We start from the raw sequence: 18,877 nt of genomic DNA on the forward strand, positions 1-18,877 counted from the left end.
AACCTTCAACAATCACAGAAATACCAACTACTTCTGGCACTCCAGAAACTTCATCAGCTGTCCATACATTAAATTCTTCAGTATTCACAGAACCATCAACACTAACAGAAACTTCATATTCTTCAGGCATAACAGAACCCTCTACAATGGGAGAATTATCAAGTTCTTCTGGTACATCACAAACATCATCTGTGACCCAATCATTAACTACATTGCTAACAACAGAGGTTTCAACTATATCAGATACTTCACAAACAACAAAAGCAATAGAATCCTCAACAATGGCAGGGACATCAATTTCTTCCAGAATACCTGAAACTCAAGCCACAAGTGGTTCCCATACAGGAGAGGCATCAACCTTAACAGAATCAACACATGCTACAGTAGAAACACAACCATCATCAATCACAGAAATATCAAGTTCTTCCACAACTTCACAAACTTCTTCTTTTGCCGAAACATCAACTGTTTCTAAAGCCACAGAGCAAACAACACTACTAAAAACTTCACATTCCACTGAAAGCATTGAATCTTCTACAGTTACAAAATTATCTAGTTCTCCTGGTACACCACACACATCATTTCTAACAATAATGACAACTACTTATCAAACAAGTGAGGTACCAACTTCCACAGAAACAATATCAGAAACTCAAACATTAGAGCCATCAACACTGAAAGTAACAACAATTTCTTCTGATAATACTGAGACTCAGACATCAACTGCTTCCCACACGGCAGAGTCATCAGCCCTACCAGAATCAACACATTCAATGCTGCCAGTAGAAACTTCAACAATCACAGGAATACCAACTACTTCTGGCACTCTACAAACTTCATCAGCTGTCCATACATCAAAATCTTCAGAATTTACTGAGCCATCAACACTAACAGAAAATTCACATTCTACAGGCAAAACAGAACCCTCTACAATGGAAGAATTATCAAGATCTCCAGGTACCTCACAAACTTCATCTTTGACCCAATCATTAACTGCATTGCTAACAACAGAGGCTTCAACTTTATCAGATATCTCACAAACAACAAAAGAAACAGAATCCTCAACAATAACAGGGACATCAATTTCTTCCAGTATAACTGAAACTCAAGCCACAAGTGGTTCCCATACAGGAGAGGCATCAACCTTAACAGAATCAACACATTCTACTGTAGAAACACAACCATCATCAATCACAGAAATATCAAGTTCTTCCACAACTTCACATACTTCTTCTTTTGCCGAAACATCAACTGTTTCCAAAGCCACAGAGCAAACAACACTACTAAAAACTTCACATTCCACTGAAAGCATTGAATCTTCTACAGTTACAAAATTATCTAGTTCTCCTGGTACACCACACACATCATTTGTAACAATAATGACAACTACTTATCAAACAAGTGAGATACCAACTTCCACAGAAACGATATCAGAAACTCAAACATTAGAGCCATCAACACTGAAAGTAACAACAATTTCTTCTGATAATACTGAGACTCAGACATCAACTGCTTCCCACACGGCAGAGTCATCAGCCCTACCAGAATCAACACATTCAATGCTGCCAGTAGAAACTTCAACAATCACAGAAATACCAACTACTTCTGGCACTCCACAAACTTCATCAGCTGTCCATACATTCAATTCTTCAGCATTCACAGAACCATCAACACTAACAGAAACTTCATATTCTACAGGCATAACAGAACCCTCTACAATGGGAGAATTATCAAGTTCTTCTGGTACATCACAAACATCATCTGTGACCCAATCATTAACTACATTGCTAACAACAGAGGTTTCAACTATATCAGATACTTCACAAACAACAAAAGCAATAGAATCCACAACAAAGACAGGGACATCAATTTCTTCCAGAATAACTGAAACTCAAGCCACAAGTGCTTCCCATACAGGAGAGGCATCAACCTTAACAGAATCAACAAATTCTACTGTAGAAACACAACCATCATCAATCACAGAAATATCAAGTTCTTCCACAACTTCACATACTTCTTCTTTTGCCGAAACATCAACTGTTTCCAAAGCCACAGAGCAAACAACACTACTAAAAACTTCACATTCCACTGAAAGCATTGAATCTTCTACAGTTAAAGAATTATCAGGTTCTTCTGGAACACCACACACATCATCTGTGACAAGACTGACAAGTGAACGTTCCAGCGAAACATATACGGTGCCATCAACTTTGTCAGTGACAACAACAATTCCTACAAGGGTGACGAGTAATAGTGCTGTTGTCACCTCAGAGATACAAAGGACTACAGAAATATCAACCATCACATTAGAACATTCAACCTCTCAAGAGACCAGTACTACTCAAACAAAAAGCCTTTCAACAGCAGAAAAAGAAACTTCAACATCTGAAAATGCTTCCACCGCTGAGATTTCTACACATATGGTATCATCTACCATCAATGAAGTAATGAGCACACCTTCTACAACAGCAACAACACCTCTTTTGACTTCATTGTCTTCAAACTTATCAGTAGCAACACTGCCAACTTTAGAAACATTATCTTCAAGAGGGACTAGTAGCGTTGCCCCATTTACTTCTGAGACCCAAAGCACTACAGAACTACCAACTCTTACAGTAAAGACAACTTCCTTTCAAGAAACCAATACAACTCAAACATCTAATAGTTCAACAGTCACACAACAATCTATTGCTACATATCCAAAATCTGAAAGTGTCTCCACCTCTGAGTTCTCAACACATGCAATAACGTCAACCAAAAGTGAAGAAACCAACACACTTTCTAAAGCAGCATCGACATTGCCATTGACTTTCCCATCTTCTAGTTTGTCAGTAATAACAAAGTCAACTTCAGAAACAGCAAGAGTGTCTAGTAATATAGTAACTCACACTGCCGAGACACAAACAACTGCAAAAATACCAACAGTAACATTGGAAACTGAAACAGCTCATCAGACAAATGTTACTCAGACAACAACCCTTACAACACTACACCCACAATCTCTTTCAACACATCCTGCATCAGAAAGTGCCTTCACTTCTGAATTTTCCACTCGCATGATAACTTCTGCAAAAAGTGAACTTCCATCAACATCTCCATCGTCTTCCCCACCCTTTGTAACAAGTCCTACTAATACGACTTTCTTAACTTTATCGACATTGAATAAACCATCTGGACAGTCGACGGAAAGCATCCAATCAACCTCTTCATCAGCTGAACTTTCCTCCTTGACACAATCCTATACGACTCAAAATCCACTGAGTAGTCACATGACAACTGAGAAAACATCCATCTCTTCAACGCATAGCACTTCTGGCAACAGTACTACAGTGACATCCACTGGAAACACATCCACTCCTTTAAGTTCTACTTCTATTTCTTGTGAAAGCAGTAACAAGCAAAATTGTACCTATTATGAAAATAATGGAACCTGTTCCTGTGTCTGCAGCAAATATTACACTGGAAATGATTGCCAATATGGCATAAATGAGACAAGCGCTACCGTGGGTAAGTCATTGAAATGTAATAATGATGTATCATATAAAAAATGCACATTGATTAGAATCTTTCACAAAATGTGCATTGAATATAATTATATACAGACGTGGACACATTTGTTGGTACCCTTCCACGAAAAAAGAAGAACCCACATTCTTCTCTGAAATAACTTGAAACTAACAAAAGCAATTAGCATCCATCATTGTTTATTCCATAGTTAATAGAAATCAGACAAAGTTGATTCAACTGAATATTTTAAAGAAATAAACAAATGAAAATGGCATGGACAGAAATGATGGGACCCTTAACCTAACATTTTGTTGCACATACTTTAGCGGTAATCACTGCAATCAAACAATGTCTGTAGCTCTGAATGAGACTTCTGCACCAGTCAATAGGTAGTTTGGTCCCCTCTTCCTGAGCAAACTTCTCCAGTTGTCTCCGGTGTGATGGGTGCCTTCTCCAGACTGCATGTTTCAGCTCTTTCCATAGATGTTTGATAGGATTTAGGTCAGGGCTCCCAATGTTTTGTTCTTATCCATTCTTGGGTGCTTTGAGCTGTGTGCTTTGGGTCATTGTCCTGTTGGAGGACCCATGACCTGCGACTGAGACAGAGCTTTCTTGTCTTGAGATTTCATTGCGATTCAAGGCACTCCTAGCCAGATGCAGCAAAGCAGCCCCGAAACACAACCAAACCTCCTCCATGTTTCCCATTAGGTATGGTTTTCTTTTCTCTGAAAGCTTCACTTTGTCATCCATGGACATAGAGCTGATGTGACTTGACAAATAACCTCCAGTTTTGACTTATCTGTCCAAGGGATATTCTCCCAGAAGCATTGTGGCTTGTCAATATGCATTTTAGCACAATCCAGTTTGGCTTTTTTATGTTGTTCTTTCAAAAGTCGAGTCCTGGTGGCTCTTCTTCCATGGAGTCCACTGTCGCTATAAAACGTTGGATTGTGTGATTGGACACTGACATTCCTTGCCCTGGGGGTTCAGTTTGTATCTCTTTGGAAGTTTTCCTTGGCTCTTTTTCTACCATCCTCACTATTCTTCTGTTTAATCTGTGGTCGATTTTCTTCTTGCGGCTGCTGCCAGTATTGGCTACAGTCACATGGACTTTAAACTTTTTAATAATATTTGCAACTGTAGTCACAGGAACATTAAGCTGCATAGAGATGGTCTTATAGCCTTTCCCTTTAACATACTTGTCTATAATCCTTTTCTGATCTCCTCAGACAATTCTCTCCTTTGCTTTCGCTGGTCCATGTTCAGTGTGGTGCACACGATGATACCAATTCGCAGAGTGTCTACTTTTATCCATTTAAATAGGCTGAGTGACTGAGTAGAATATTGAAGACCTGTGTGATGTTAATTACAGAAAGCAAAACTTTGAAATATCATTATAATCCAATTATGTATAATCTTTTCAAAGGGCTACCAACTAATCTGTTCAACCAACTTTAGAATATCTTTGGACACTAATCAATAATGTATCTCTTTTCCATGTTTCTTTGCTTTATTCTATGACATACCAAAGGCGTGCAGGTATACCTGAGCCAATAACTTACAATGTCATCACTTTTCAGGAGGAATGAAGCATTGTTTCAATGAGCTGTAATGCAATCAATAAATTTGTCCACGTCTGTACAGTATACTAATAACTTATCAAAAAAAATATGTTTTGAAAAAGATTTTCATCCACAGTTTTAAATGGTCATAGTAGAGAAAGAGCATTTCAGCCATTTACAAAGTTTTAAAAAACACAGATATACAGTGCAGTCCACCGAATGACAAATTACTGCACACACAACCTTTGTACATATGGCAAATGAGTCCGTGCACGTGATTTCCACAACCATTGTGGGAAGTCTGCTTAGCATGATCGTCAACTTTATCAGTGACAACAACTACCAAGTGGAATTTTTGGCACTGATAAACCAATTTATTTGGGCACCTTCCATAGTCACTGGGGGGGCGTGTCCACACCAGGTTAGTGGCTCCTCCCACTACACAAGCAGGACTTATACCCGCCCCCCCCCCCCCCCCTCTCGGTATCCCCTGGGTGTACTATTAACAGTCACTCTCCACCATCTCTGAGGAAATGTACAAATCAGATAATTTTATTGAGAAACAGGTTCAACGCCCCGAAAATGCCCATTATTCTCATCAGAATAAGCAAAATTTTGCAACACTCCAGCAGCCTCCATCTTGATGTGCTAAGCCAATGCGTAAAGCCACATAAATAAGCCTATTGGTGCAAAAATACCATAAAACACCATTTTTGCCGTTTTAAAAGCCACTCTTATTGTCTATCACACTTTTCACAGCTAATTGATATGTCTGAATGACTGGACAGCGAATTCAATAAGCACCTATACTATTGCATCGTCCCTGTAATACTGTTGGAAACCCCCCCCCCCCCCTTAAAAATCCTGCATGTGCCCCTGGGGGTAAATTTATGAAGCTCCGATTTCTGCAAGTTTATCTTTACACCCAGCGCCGCTTTAAATTTCCCCTGCAAAGTCGCCAATATCCATCGACTTGCAGTAATCGGAGATTCATACTTTTACCCCCTGGAATTTGAAGAAAGTAGCAAGATTTTCATTGGAGGAAAGAAGAGACATTGTCATTGATAAATATGTCTCACTTAGGGTGTATCAGGTTTTGCCCTAGTATAACAACTCTTTAAAGGATAATTTCACCCCAAACTAAAATTTTAATTTTGGATGGAGTTCAAAGAGTTGAAATAAAAAAAGCAAAGTTATACTAATCTTGCACACGCCATTTGCTGGATCCGCAGAGGTCCCCAATAGTTGTAATTATCCCTTGGCCACCCAAGAGGTGTCATGACGCTTTCCTGTAAATCTTTCATTTCTGTTAAGAGTAAAGAGGAGAGCAGTGCGAGACCATTAATTCAGGAGTCTAATGGATCCAGAGAACTGCATAGTTTTTCTTTAACCCTGCACCATTTTTGTGTGAATATCAGAGTATCCCTCTGAATGCACTATTTCTACACAACACCGCTATTTACAAATTTACCGAAGTGTATTTACTCAACATTTTGGCCTATTTAATATCCAAAGCTAATACCTGAATGGTTGGTATGGGTTACCTCATATTTTTACTGTTTACACCAAATATATGGAATAAGCAAATGAACAGAATTATGTAGCATTTATTTCAGGTTATACACTAAAAAAATCAAAGAGGTGATGAGAGGTTATAACTCAGTGCTGAAAATGGGAGAGAGACGGAACGTTACTGGAAATCTGTCCTTTCATTTTACAGATAAAGAACGCGGTCCCAGGCGTAGTATCGTCGTTGAGATCACCATACACATGACCTTTACTGCAGAACTAAACGATCCTTCAAACGAAGCATATAAAACTCTGAAGAAACAAGTAATAGATGTTGTAAGTAAAAATGACCAATATATTACTATTGTGTTGTTGTTGTTGTTGTTGTTATTGTTATTATCATTAGTATACTTGCTTTCGTCTTTTTGTATTCATTTGCAAAATATTACTGGCATTGCCATAATAAATCAAAGTACATGGTTGGAGGCAGTGGAGGTGTATACGGTGGTATGCCATACCGCTACTTCTAAATTTTCACTTCGACCACTGGTTGGAGGAATTAGACAGTCCTCTGGGGGGGAAGCAGGAGAAGTGGAGATAACTGGGATGGAAGAAGAGAGGTGGAGGACAGGAGCTAATGTATTAACATGTATAAAAATGTACTTACAATGAATGATAATTCATTCATTTTACATGTATGTTAATACTGGTATTTATCTTCATTCTACAACGGCCTTTATTCTGATTGCTGTGATTACTTCCCCACAACGTATATTACCGGGTCTGTCTTTAACTTGGAGCTGATTTTGAGCTGTCGTGGCTGGAGAACATCAGTTTACTCACACCATCAATCAGGGGCGGGCTGGCCCGGGGGACAGGGGGGCAGTCAGACCGCTATTAGGGTCGGGGGGTAGGCCGGCCGGCCGCCCCCCGGATGCAATATACAACATTTTCCCCGGCGGCCGCATCTGATGACATGAGATGCGGCCGTCTGTGTGCCCCCCGGGCTTCCCTCTCCCAGCCCGCGCCTGCCGTCAATGTGAACTTAATACACACATATACACTGATCAGTCACAACATTAAAATCACTGACAAGTGAAGTGAATAACATTGATTATCTCGTTACAATGGCACCTGTCTAGGGGTGGGATATATTAGGCAGCAAGTGAACAGTCAGTTCTTGAATATGATGTGTTGGAGGCAGGAAAAAGGGGTATATGTAAGGATCTGAGCGACCGACAATGGCCAAATTGTGATAGCTAGATGGCTAAGCGCCGTGGGGCACGTGAGCACCGGAACTGGACCATGGAGCAATGGAAGAAGGTGGCCTGGTCTGATGAATCACGTTTTCGTTTTCATCTTCATCATGTGGATGGCCGGGTGCGTGTGTGTCATTTACCTGGGGAAGAGATGGCACCAGAATGCACTATGGGAAGAAGGCAAGTGTGATGCTCTGGTCATTGTTCTGCTGGGAAACCTTGGGTCCTGGCATTCATGTGGATGTTACTTTGACACGTACCACCTACCTAAACATTGTTGTAGACCAAATACACCCCTTCATGACAACGGTATTCCCTGATGGCAGTGGCCTCTTTCAGCAGGATAATGTGCCCTGCCACACTGCAATAATTGTCCAAGAATGGTTTGAGGAACATGACAAATAGTTGAAGGTGTTAACTTGGCCTCCAAATTCCCCAGATCTCAATCCGATCGAGCATCTGTGGAATGTGCTGAAAAACTAAGTCCGAGCCATGGAGGCCCCACCTTGCAACTTACAGGACTTAAAGGATCTGCTGCTAACGTCTTGGTGCCAGGTACCACAGGACACCTTCCATATCTCTTTGCTGGAGCACAGGTGTACTCATTACTGACTGACACATTTTGAAAGATCCACAGATGGTATAATTATATCACTGGTCACCTGGAAAACCTGCACTGTTAGGGGACCCTGAGGACTGGAGTTGGGAAACACTGCTATATGCTATGAATCAATAATGGAACTAATCTGCATGTTAAAAATTGCTATTTTGAACCCAGAAGCTGTGGTTATGATATACTAATATACTCTATCCTTTGTTTTTACAGCTGGAGCTTGCATTCAAGAAAGCGGCGTCTAAATATTTTTTGGCAGTGGTTATTAATGGTTTCAGGTACCCTAATACTCTTTAATATTGTATCTCTGTCATACATATGTTTTAAACAAGTCAAAAAGTCATCACAGATGGCACATTAGACTAAATAAGCTTCCCTACACAAAAGGCACTTATTGCCAGCGGTAACCCCTTTGAAGTATGTATTATTTGTTTTTTGCATGATTTTGTTATACCCTATGTCTGTTGCTGTGGAGTTTTGTGGCACCTACCAAATAATCAATAATGATGATGTATAGAGCAATGCGATAACAAACAGTATTTTCAAATTTGAATCTACTGCACCCTGTAGCTTTTTATGTGTATAAAATTGCAAAACATGGAGTTTTATGCGTAAATAATATCTTAACAATAAACGCACTTTACAGGAATGGGAGTGTGATTGTGAACAGTACCGCGTCCTACGGCTACCCAAACAACCAAACAGGCATTGACTTCATAAACCACGATTTGGAGTCTGAGGTAAACAGCTCACTAGTGCGGTCACTACCGGATCTCAGTGAAGCAGTGAAGGCGAACGTTTCGATCCGCAGTGTCAATTTTGAAAACGCTACTATAACAAGTAAGTAGTATGTTGTACTTAGTGAAATAATCAAGTGCATTAAACCATTTGTTTATTGGAATTAAAGAAACAAAGTCAAAGCATTTATTTTAAAACCTCACCTTAACGTTATCTATTATATAAGAGTCCTGATTTGGGGGGGAGGGGGGGGCTGCTCAGATTCTCTTAAGGGGCGTGACTTACCTTAAGTGGACTTGGCTTCACAGATAGGTGGATTTGGTTGGTTTTAAGGGGATCAGGATTGAGGCACCATTTTGATTTGTAAAATATTGGGTATGATCTATTCGTCCATTTGAACATAATACAGGGATAATGTATAGTGGTTTCACCAACTCAATGGTTGCTGACTGGATGCTGCCATAATGATCCCCCAGTGTAGGACCGACAACGACGAAACGTCAAAAATAATCAGTTTCCAAATCTGCAGGTTAAAAAAATTCTAATCTAACACTTCACTATAATACTTACCAGGACGTGTATTTATTTATTATGTTCAGGTAACTTGGGATGGGGATTAGACATAGATACCTTAACTATAGTAATCTGTAGTGAGTAACTTGAGCTACATTGATATTTCAAACACAGTCCTCTCTTCCCTTCATCATATCTGACGTAGTTTTAGGCTTAGTTCCACATGACATTATTTTCTCTATATGACCTGGCAATTATTTTATTATTGCAATTAAATTCCATTGTTTACCTTCAGTGAAAAAAAAAAATCTACCCATTTAACTGTTATAGTATTACAAGTTAACCGGTGCATGATACTCATGTATTCTAGTCAAATCAAGCTACTTAAGGTGTTAAAAAGGTTCTTGTCCTGCATTTGGGCCATAGCCCAGGCCTCAACCACCAACCACTCCCCACTGTCACCCCCGGCAACCACCAACCACTCCCCACTGTCACCCCCGGCAACCACCAACCACTCCCCACTGTCACCCCCGGCAACCACCAACCACTCCCTACTGTCACCCCCGGCAACCACCAACCACTCCCCACTGTCACCCCCGGCAACCACCAACCACTCCCAACTGTCACTTCTCCTTCAAGAAATATATATATATTTTTTTTAAATCTTTATAAACACTTTTAACAATTAACAAATTAAATTAACAAATTAAAAACATCTTAGTATACCAAATTTCAGCCCTTTCTGAATTTTTTTTTCCACACACACTAAGAATTTAGTAGGTCAGTGTATAACTCCGCCCAGCAGGTGGCGCTGCAGCTTGGTTTTATTTTTTCCCACACACACACAGACAGACTAACACACGCCACTAGACATTTTTATTATAGATAGTATGCCACACAATATTCTACGGCTGGGAATCGTGGCCCGCCCACGCCCCGCCCATTGTGGGTGTGGTCACTTCCCCTCGGGTGCTACTCGGCTTCCAACAACTCTCTGGGTCCCATAAATCTACTCTTCCCTGCCAGCCATAATTAGATTTACTACCTATGACTTTATTTCAGGTCTGCATTACCAGATCACATACAACAGTCATTGGGTTCCTTAGTGTAGAACTGAATCTCTCAATCACATTGCCTTGTGAAGAACCTGGACCTAGTTAAGACATCAGTATAAACATAGGTTCCTCATTCATCTTTGGAAGTAAGTCCCTCTGTGTGCTGTATCTTTCGTGAAACAGCTCTGTACATGCTCAGTAACGGACCTTACGCCGATGAACGCAATTGTATGCAATGACTGCCTGAAGGGCGGAATGAGGAAGGGAAGGGACGGACTGATATAGGACGTGCCGTGTGCCACTTCCAGGCTTGGGTTTCTCTTAAGTACGTCTTTTTTAGCCGTATCAGGGGAGGTGTAAGTGCCGACTGATAGTGATGATTGACACGGAGTAGTCTTTGTACTAAAAACTACATATCTGTGTGCCACTGGCTAGCACCGAACATGTGTATGCAAGTAAGTTAGACTGTAAACATGCATTGTATGTACAGTACGCGGTAATATCCGCTATCCTGCGGTCTGTTCTGTCTACACACAGCAAGTAACGTTTAGCCAGAAGGTACTTGCACCCAGAATCAAATTGAAACATATATTAAGACCCGCTTGTATTTGCATACGGTCGGAACTAAGCTCAAGTTCCCTGCTGGTTTTTTCCAAACTCGAGGGTTTTTCCAAATCCGGGCTGGATTAAAGGAATGGAGGCCCTTTGGCTAATGGGGTCCCCATTCCACCGTGAGGCCTCCCTGTGAGCCGCACAGGCGGGGGTGTCCCCGGCGGATCATTAATGCTGTTGGGCACTGTCAAGTGCCCCCTGGATGCCCGAGGCCTCTGGGCTGTAGCCCAGTTAGACCTCAGGTTAATCTGGCCCTGGCTGCATCCAAAGATTAATGAGGCCCATATAGTTAGAAGGGAGTAGGAGGGTAGGTTCTCCACAAGGCAACTGAGGTAAGTACCTGAGGCTCCAATTACAGCTACTGGGAAAGGGTGTTATCCAGGAGATTATAATGTCTGAAAGTGAACATTCCATTAAAAAAGACCATTCTTGTAATAAGGCTTTTTCATGATAAAGTGACCACTAGGTGGGGCTGTTTTATTGCTATCTACTGAAATGTCATTTTACTGAATAAAATGTGCATAGATAGTAGATGCACAGTCATTTGTCTCAGCATTGAAATGTACATTGATTTGTGTCCCTCACATTACAGAGGTAGAGCAGATAAAACAGTATGTGAATTGCTCCCTGAATTATACCGGGTATGCAGTATCATGTAATAATGAGTACTGTTACTGCAATGGACCATGCTTTTATAACTCAGACTACTGCCATGGCAACGGAGAATGTTTCAACGCATTTAATGGACCTATATGTCGGTAAGTACCTGTTTTTTTATTCCTGGTAAAACGTACCTGTGGCATTCATCCTACACACAGTGTAGGCGGACATTTTGTTGGATATAACAATATTTATGAAAATGCAGCCTATTAGCAACGTGTGTGACATCCTTGAGGCACTGCGGGTTAGCAATGGTTAAGTCACCATTTGACATTAATATATTTCAAAGGCTGTGTATTACAGGAGCTGAACATAGGCAAACCGAGGGGGGTAGTGTTCTAAGTGCCTGGAAACCCCCCTCCAAGTCTGGGGCACTATATAATTGAGGTGGCTGGACCCTGCTCCTGCTTCACACAGCTCTGCTTGAAAAGAGAGAGCTACGTGCACCTAACAGTAGTGCACGCAGCATTGCCCATGTATATTATGGGGATAGGAAGAGTTGGAGAGCAGCCAAGCACTGTCTAAAATTATAGCCATGCCCCCATGCATGCTGGTCACGCCCACTGGCGGCGTGGTGTGGAAACCCCCCCTCTACAAATCCCGCGTTAGCCCCTGCTGAATATTTTACTTACTATGCATGGAATGTTTACATGCTCCATGGAACAGGTTGCCATGTAAAGGGGGGAGGAGCTTCCCTAATACAGGAGACACACAGTGATAGTTTGTCAGTCTTGCTTTGCAGAAATCCTCCCAGTGGATTGGTGGATCTGTACACAAGGGCAGGGCCAGTGATGTCACAGCAACTCAAATAACTGCATTCTCAGCTTTTTGGCTCACTGTCCTAAACAATATATACAGGTAGAGCTGTAGCTGTCTGTAATGAACTGGGGAGGTAATAGTTTATTGTTTTCACTTGTGCTGCAGTGAAATGTCAGGGCAAAACTGTGTACTGCAAGCATGGGAGTTTTGGTTGTTATATTTCCCACTGAGGGTATTATAGTCATAGGGCCTCATAAAGGAGAGCAAAGCAAAAAAAAAAAAGGGAGTAACTTTGCATCTTGGCAAAACCATGTTGCATTGGAGGGGGAGGTAAATTTAAAATGCGGGGACAGATTTATAATTGGGGTAGGGCATGTCCTAGATCAACTTTAAATTTCAGTGTACAAATAAAACTATCAATTATTTGAGTGCTACGTGAAAAAGCAGCCAGTACTTTCCTTACATGCAAAAAATAAAACTAATTTACACCCCTTGTATTGTAACATGGTTTGTCCCGTAGGAAATTTACTCATTTTTTTTGCCTTAATGACTCAGGCCCATAGTGTACACTGTGAAGATGTGAGCTGTACTATATACTGAGGGCATTGGGGAAATTCTATATATGGTTCGTAAGCATGGGAGCCATACTGTATACTATGGGCATTGGGGCAATAATGTATAAAGTGGGCATGGGAACCATACTGTGGGCATTGGTAGCTATATTGTATACAGTGGGCATAGGTCTGAATGTCTACTGGGGCATTGGAGATTTATTTTACACTGTAGGCATCTAATGCTGACATCACAGCTCACTGACATTTGCATTTCATTTAAAATACATGTTCATCAGAGAATGACAAATGTATCCAAAAGGTGCATTTTTTTTGTTTGTGTTTTGTTCCTTTCTTTTTATAATATTATGTTGATTAAATCTTACAACATTTTTCCCCCACTAGGTGCTACAAGTACGACCTGTATCAGTACAGCGGCAGCCAGTGTGCCCTTTATGAACGGAATGGCGCGTTTTATGGCTTAATTTTTGGCATCCTGGGCGGAGCGCTCCTGCTTCTCGCTGTGTTGATATTTGCGGTGGTATTCTACAGGAAGAAGAGAATGACTAAGTACGTGTATTTAAATGATTTAATATCACAGGGACAAAATAAATCTTTTCTGCTTTTACTGATGGGAATGTGTTCAAACCTTTTTATATTCAAATTGGTGGGAGCAATGATTTTTCAAGTTAACTAGAATACAGTAAATGCAATCAGAAATGTAAGCCCACTAGGACAAAATCCCACCATAGCTGTAGAACCTTTGTCTGGCAGATAAAACTGGGACTTGTAGTTCCACAAGCCGTATATCTGTGCAGTAAGAAAATAAGTACTCCTAATTTGTTTTGCCATTATAAGCAGATAAGAAATATGTATTCACCAGTATGGTAGCTGCCATTTTGGAATATTGGATTGAAATATCATCCGCAGACTCCACTGTAACACTGCCCTCTAGTGGCCAAATTGCCATGAAAATCTTTAACTAATTTATTCATTTTATATTATGCATTTACCACTAAATGAAAGATCTCTTGGGCATGGGTATTATCTTGTTTTACTCAGCACAAGACGCTCTACAAAACAAATTACTTTTAGGACAATGTTTCCATATGAAGCAACGTTGCTATCGAAGTAATCAATTAATATTAATATTACGGTAATAGTGCGCATAATTACTGTTAATACGGTCATTTCAACGGCGGCTTTTTACAGCTTTGTGCACTTGCCCAGAAGAATAGCAGTGTATTATATGCCAAGAACGCTATTTGCATTCAACTTAACATAAGATCTTTAATCTCAAGCAGGGGCTGGCAAATTTTAGCCTGGAAGGGGGAGGGGCAAAATTCGGCTCAGCAGCCTCTTAGCAACATTTTGAAGTAAAAAAAAAAAATCAAGGTAGTCCAGTGACCCCCCCTCATAGGTAAACCAAGGGGGAAAGGGGTTTTCTAGTGCCTGGAAACCCCCACTCAAGCCTGGGGCACTGTATAATTGAGGTGGCTGGACCCCTGCCCCCGCTTCACACGGCTCTGCTCGAAAAGAGAGAGCTGTGTGCACCTAACAGTAGTGCAGGCAGCACTGCCCATGTATATTATGGGGATAGTGAGAGTTGGAGAGCAGCCAAGCACTGTCTAAAATTATAGCTACGCCCCCATGCATGCTGGTCATGTCAAATTTCTCCACAAAGAAATCACAAAAGCATCCGTTATGCTGATCGATCAACTAACCTCCCCCCCCAAAAAAAAAAAATAGCTATGGTTATATGTTATGCATGTTTTTAATGCTAAGAATATAAATGCCAGGTATAGCCTAATCCTGCAACACTGCTTTGTCTACAATGTCTATAATACACTTTCAGTAATATTGTTTCTCCTGTGTTCCTTAGCTTGTTCAGTGAGCGACGAGAGTCAAAAACTTGGTTTACGTTTGATGAAGAGCGATATAACTTTCAGCATACAAGTAAGAATCAAGAAAGTGCCCCTTTTATACAGCGAGAACGTTTTTTCCCCTGGATCATCTAAAATACTGTATTTATTAACAAATTCAGCACTATCGAAAATTATCAGAATAGTTATTACCTCAAAACAAAAATGTACAACATGAGGCCAGACCAACTCAGGATACTTGTTATTTGCGGACAGGGCTGGATTAAGGGAATGGGCTAAGGGGGCCCCCATTCAACTGTGAGCCCCCCCTGTTAGCCCCGACCCGATCAATAATGCTTCTGAGCTTTATCAAGGGCCCCCTGGATTCCCGAGGCCCCTGGGCTGTGGCCCAGTTAGACCTCGGGTGAATCCGGCCCCGTTTGCGGAGTACAGCGTTTGGTTTATGAGTGATCATAAAATAATGTTGCCGGAATCATAAGAGCTATATATAGGGATAAGAGGTAAAGAAATTCATGAATGTGTTCACATGTCTATCAATTACACTTGCAAAGTGACCCCCATTCCTATTATACCAGTTATTCCAAAACAGTTAATAGGAAACCGCTCATAAGTCAGTTGCCGTCAATAGTTAATTAGGAATACTGAACGGTAGCAGCAGTGAACCCATCACCTGTACTCCACACATTTAGCTTATTAACGGCTTATCACGCACACAGTGGAGGCAGCCATTTTCTGTTGACCGAGCACCGTGGCAAAGGCCATGCATTTGTAACTCATAGTTACTGACGCTTAGGGGCATATTCAATTAGGATTCCGGTCCGCGATAACACATGCGCAGTATTGTCGGTAATACGGTACCGCAATAATGCAGATTTTCGGACGCCACCCTATGGGGTGGGAACGAAAATCCAAGTTAGTGCGGTACCGTGGATTAACTTCGCGGCCTGTTCCGGCGCGATCCTGCGGACCGGAAACGTAATTGAATATGCCCCTTAGAATTTAGTTTTAAAGTATCAGTGCTAAAACAATGAATAATTAATAGCACTCCCAATGTGCCAAAATGAGGCAATACAATTTTATTTTTTTCACACACAACAAAAGTGTATTCCTGACAGACTGGCACATATGCATTTACACTTCCTGCCCTCTTGTGGGTAGATGAAGTACAGCAAGTAACAAAAACAAATCTATATAAAAGTTTTATTCCACTATACACAGAGGTGATTCTGTAAATGCAGATCGATTGGCATGAATCATGACACCAAACAATGATAGCCCTGCTGCATTGAAAATTGTTAAATTAATTTTGTGCCTTCCTACTGCAAAAGGGTGTATCATACACCGTGTATGGCAGAAACTTAAAGCAAAAGGTAACTGATGTTTTTTCTTTTCTCTGTAATTGTAGATATGGATGCGGTGGCCAGAGACAACATGACCACGTTCTCACCTAAATCTGGGAAATATGATTTAGAAGGACATTCGTCTACAGACAGTGACCTGTCAGCAGGGGTCTACAGGCCCAGACTGGAGAAAGTGGATACTATGCAATCGGTAAAAATGTTATTAATTCAAGAGGCTTGGCTATAAAAGGAAGGATGTATTCACTAAACACAAATATCACCTCTAATTGTGTAGCTAAACCTGCAGCAAAAATAGGGGGAACGTCACAAGCTGTTGTGCGAGGTCAAACATGTGGAACGTAAAAACAATTAACAATTTGTTTCTTTTCTCCACAGTTCAAAATAGATAGACCAGAACTGGTGCCGACCAATAGAGGACAAACGTGATCTCAAGTCATCATAAGTAGGGATGAGCGAAATCGAAGCGAAGCAAAATTTTGCACAAATGAAAATTGAGGCCTTTTAGCAGAAGTGCGAAGTTCCGGCGATACAACCTTTGAACTCCACTTTTGCTTCGCCGTTCCATGGAATGGCATTCTGCACTTTATTTATGAACTTTGTATTTTGTTGAACTTATAGTCTATAGATACAGCTGGGGCTACGTTGGTGTCAATTCCGGGCAAAACAAAAATGATAGGGGGGATTCTACATGGAACACTGAAAGCCTAATTTTGCCAGCAAAACTCTGCAGCCAAGTGCAGGATAAAGTGAATATTTCGTGGATAAGTGGTGGATCAACACTTTGCTCATCTCTAGTCATAAGATTGACATTACTTTATGTTGTGGCCAACGACAGAGTAAATTTGAACCTCATTTACTTCTGTGAATGTACACTTGAAAAAAATAAAAATAGCAGTAAACGTTTATGTGACCAATGTTGCTATTTGCACATTTCTATAAGAAATTAATATATTACATTTATATTTTCAGATTGATATATTATACTTTTATTTTCTTAAAACTAATGTATGAATGATAAAATGAACAAAAACTATTCTCTAAGCACTGAGTTTCTTCTGGTAGGGAATGAATAAATTCCGACGCTTCTGGCACTTATATATTACATTGTATATTTTATGGAATAACAAATAAATTAAGTACAGTTTTTAAATGAATACTATGCAGAGATTGTTTTTATTATGTTTATGTTTTATAATACTTTATTACTGGACCATGTGCATTAAAATGTTTGATAGGAGAGATCCCCGATGAGAACAGATCAATAAAAAAAAAATACCTCAAACAGCAAAAAATGTTTTTTATTTATTCATTGGTCCAATAAGTGACGAGCGATTTAGAATGGATAATGTTAAACACTGAACTCTTGCAGAAAAATCCATTGTGCAGGGTTGCACTGAACAGTAGATTCCCAATGCACACCTTGATGTAGGACTGATCATCGCCCATTATTGCATCAGCTTTTTGCATGGCTATCGGCCATCAGGGCACGCCCTCGCAGTCTAGGCGTTCAGTTCGCTCACTGAAAGAAACGATCAAATGGCATCCGCTTTAGTTGCTCTCTTTAGTATATGTTGCGTAGTGGTTAGCACTTCTGCCTTACAGCACTGGGGTCATGAGTTCGATTCCCGATCATGACCTTATCTGTGCGGAGTTTGTATGTTCTCCCCGTGTTTGCGTGGGTTTCCTCCGGGTGCTCCGGTTTCCTCCCACACTCCAAAAACGTACTGGTAGGTTAATTGGCTGCTAACAAATTGACCCTAGTCTGTCTGTGTCTGTCTGTGTGTGTGTATATTAGGGAATTTAGACTGTTAGCTCCAATGGGACAGGGACTGATGTGAGTGAGTTCGCTGTACAGCGGTGTGGAATTAGTGACGCTATATAAATAAATGGTGATGATGATGATGATGATATGTTCTAACCAAATTCTTTTCTCCCTATATATCGGTCCCTTGGGAGGGTTCACAGGCATATTTTGAATGTCTGTTGTGTGGATGCGTATTATTAAAGGACGACACTTTACGGTGTCAATCTCTTGAATGGATTTTATTTCTGCCCTGTGATTTTCTTTATACTTTGATTCGACTGATTCTCATACATCGCTGGCTAAAAGATCCGCTGGCGACAAACCTCTATATACTTTTGTAAGAACACATAGCAAGTTTACCTCCTATATACCATTTCATTATTGGCTTCTTCTTTAATAAAGGAGACCTTTTGCAGTAATAAAATACGGAGGTGCATGACTTGGGGTTATGAAATTATATGAACTAGTTTATAGTTACCCGATTGTGTAGC

General features: G+C 40.6%; 1 protein-coding gene across 1 annotated transcript; it reads left to right on the top strand.

Moving 5' to 3' along the window:
• Window positions 1-919: 919 nt before the first annotated feature.
• Window positions 920-17,859, top strand: LOC142106903 (uncharacterized). The gene is made up of 9 exons (XM_075189956.1): window positions 920-3,507; window positions 6,790-6,914; window positions 8,664-8,728; window positions 9,097-9,290; window positions 11,961-12,126; window positions 13,744-13,908; window positions 15,221-15,294; window positions 16,627-16,772; window positions 16,958-17,859. Exons 1-9 carry the CDS (start codon window positions 933-935, stop codon window positions 17,006-17,008), a joined length of 3,561 nt encoding a protein of 1,186 aa, XP_075046057.1. The 5' UTR covers window positions 920-932; the 3' UTR covers window positions 17,009-17,859.
• Window positions 17,860-18,877: the final 1,018 nt, after the last annotated feature.

This window comes from Mixophyes fleayi, chromosome 11 (assembly GCF_038048845.1).
Source record: "Mixophyes fleayi isolate aMixFle1 chromosome 11, aMixFle1.hap1, whole genome shotgun sequence".
Lineage (NCBI taxonomy): Eukaryota > Metazoa > Chordata > Amphibia > Anura > Limnodynastidae > Mixophyes > Mixophyes fleayi.

Coding starts and splice junctions, on each gene's coding strand:
- LOC142106903 (XM_075189956.1), top strand. CDS start 933: ATGGAAGAATTATCAAGATCTCCAGGTACCTCACAAACTTCATCTTTG. Junction 6,915..8,663: donor AGAAACAAGTAATAGATGTT/GTAAGTAAAAAT, acceptor TTGTTTTTACAG/CTGGAGCTTGCATTCAAGAA. Junction 16,773..16,957: donor AAGTGGATACTATGCAATCG/GTAAAAATGTTA, acceptor TTTTCTCCACAG/TTCAAAATAGATAGACCAGA.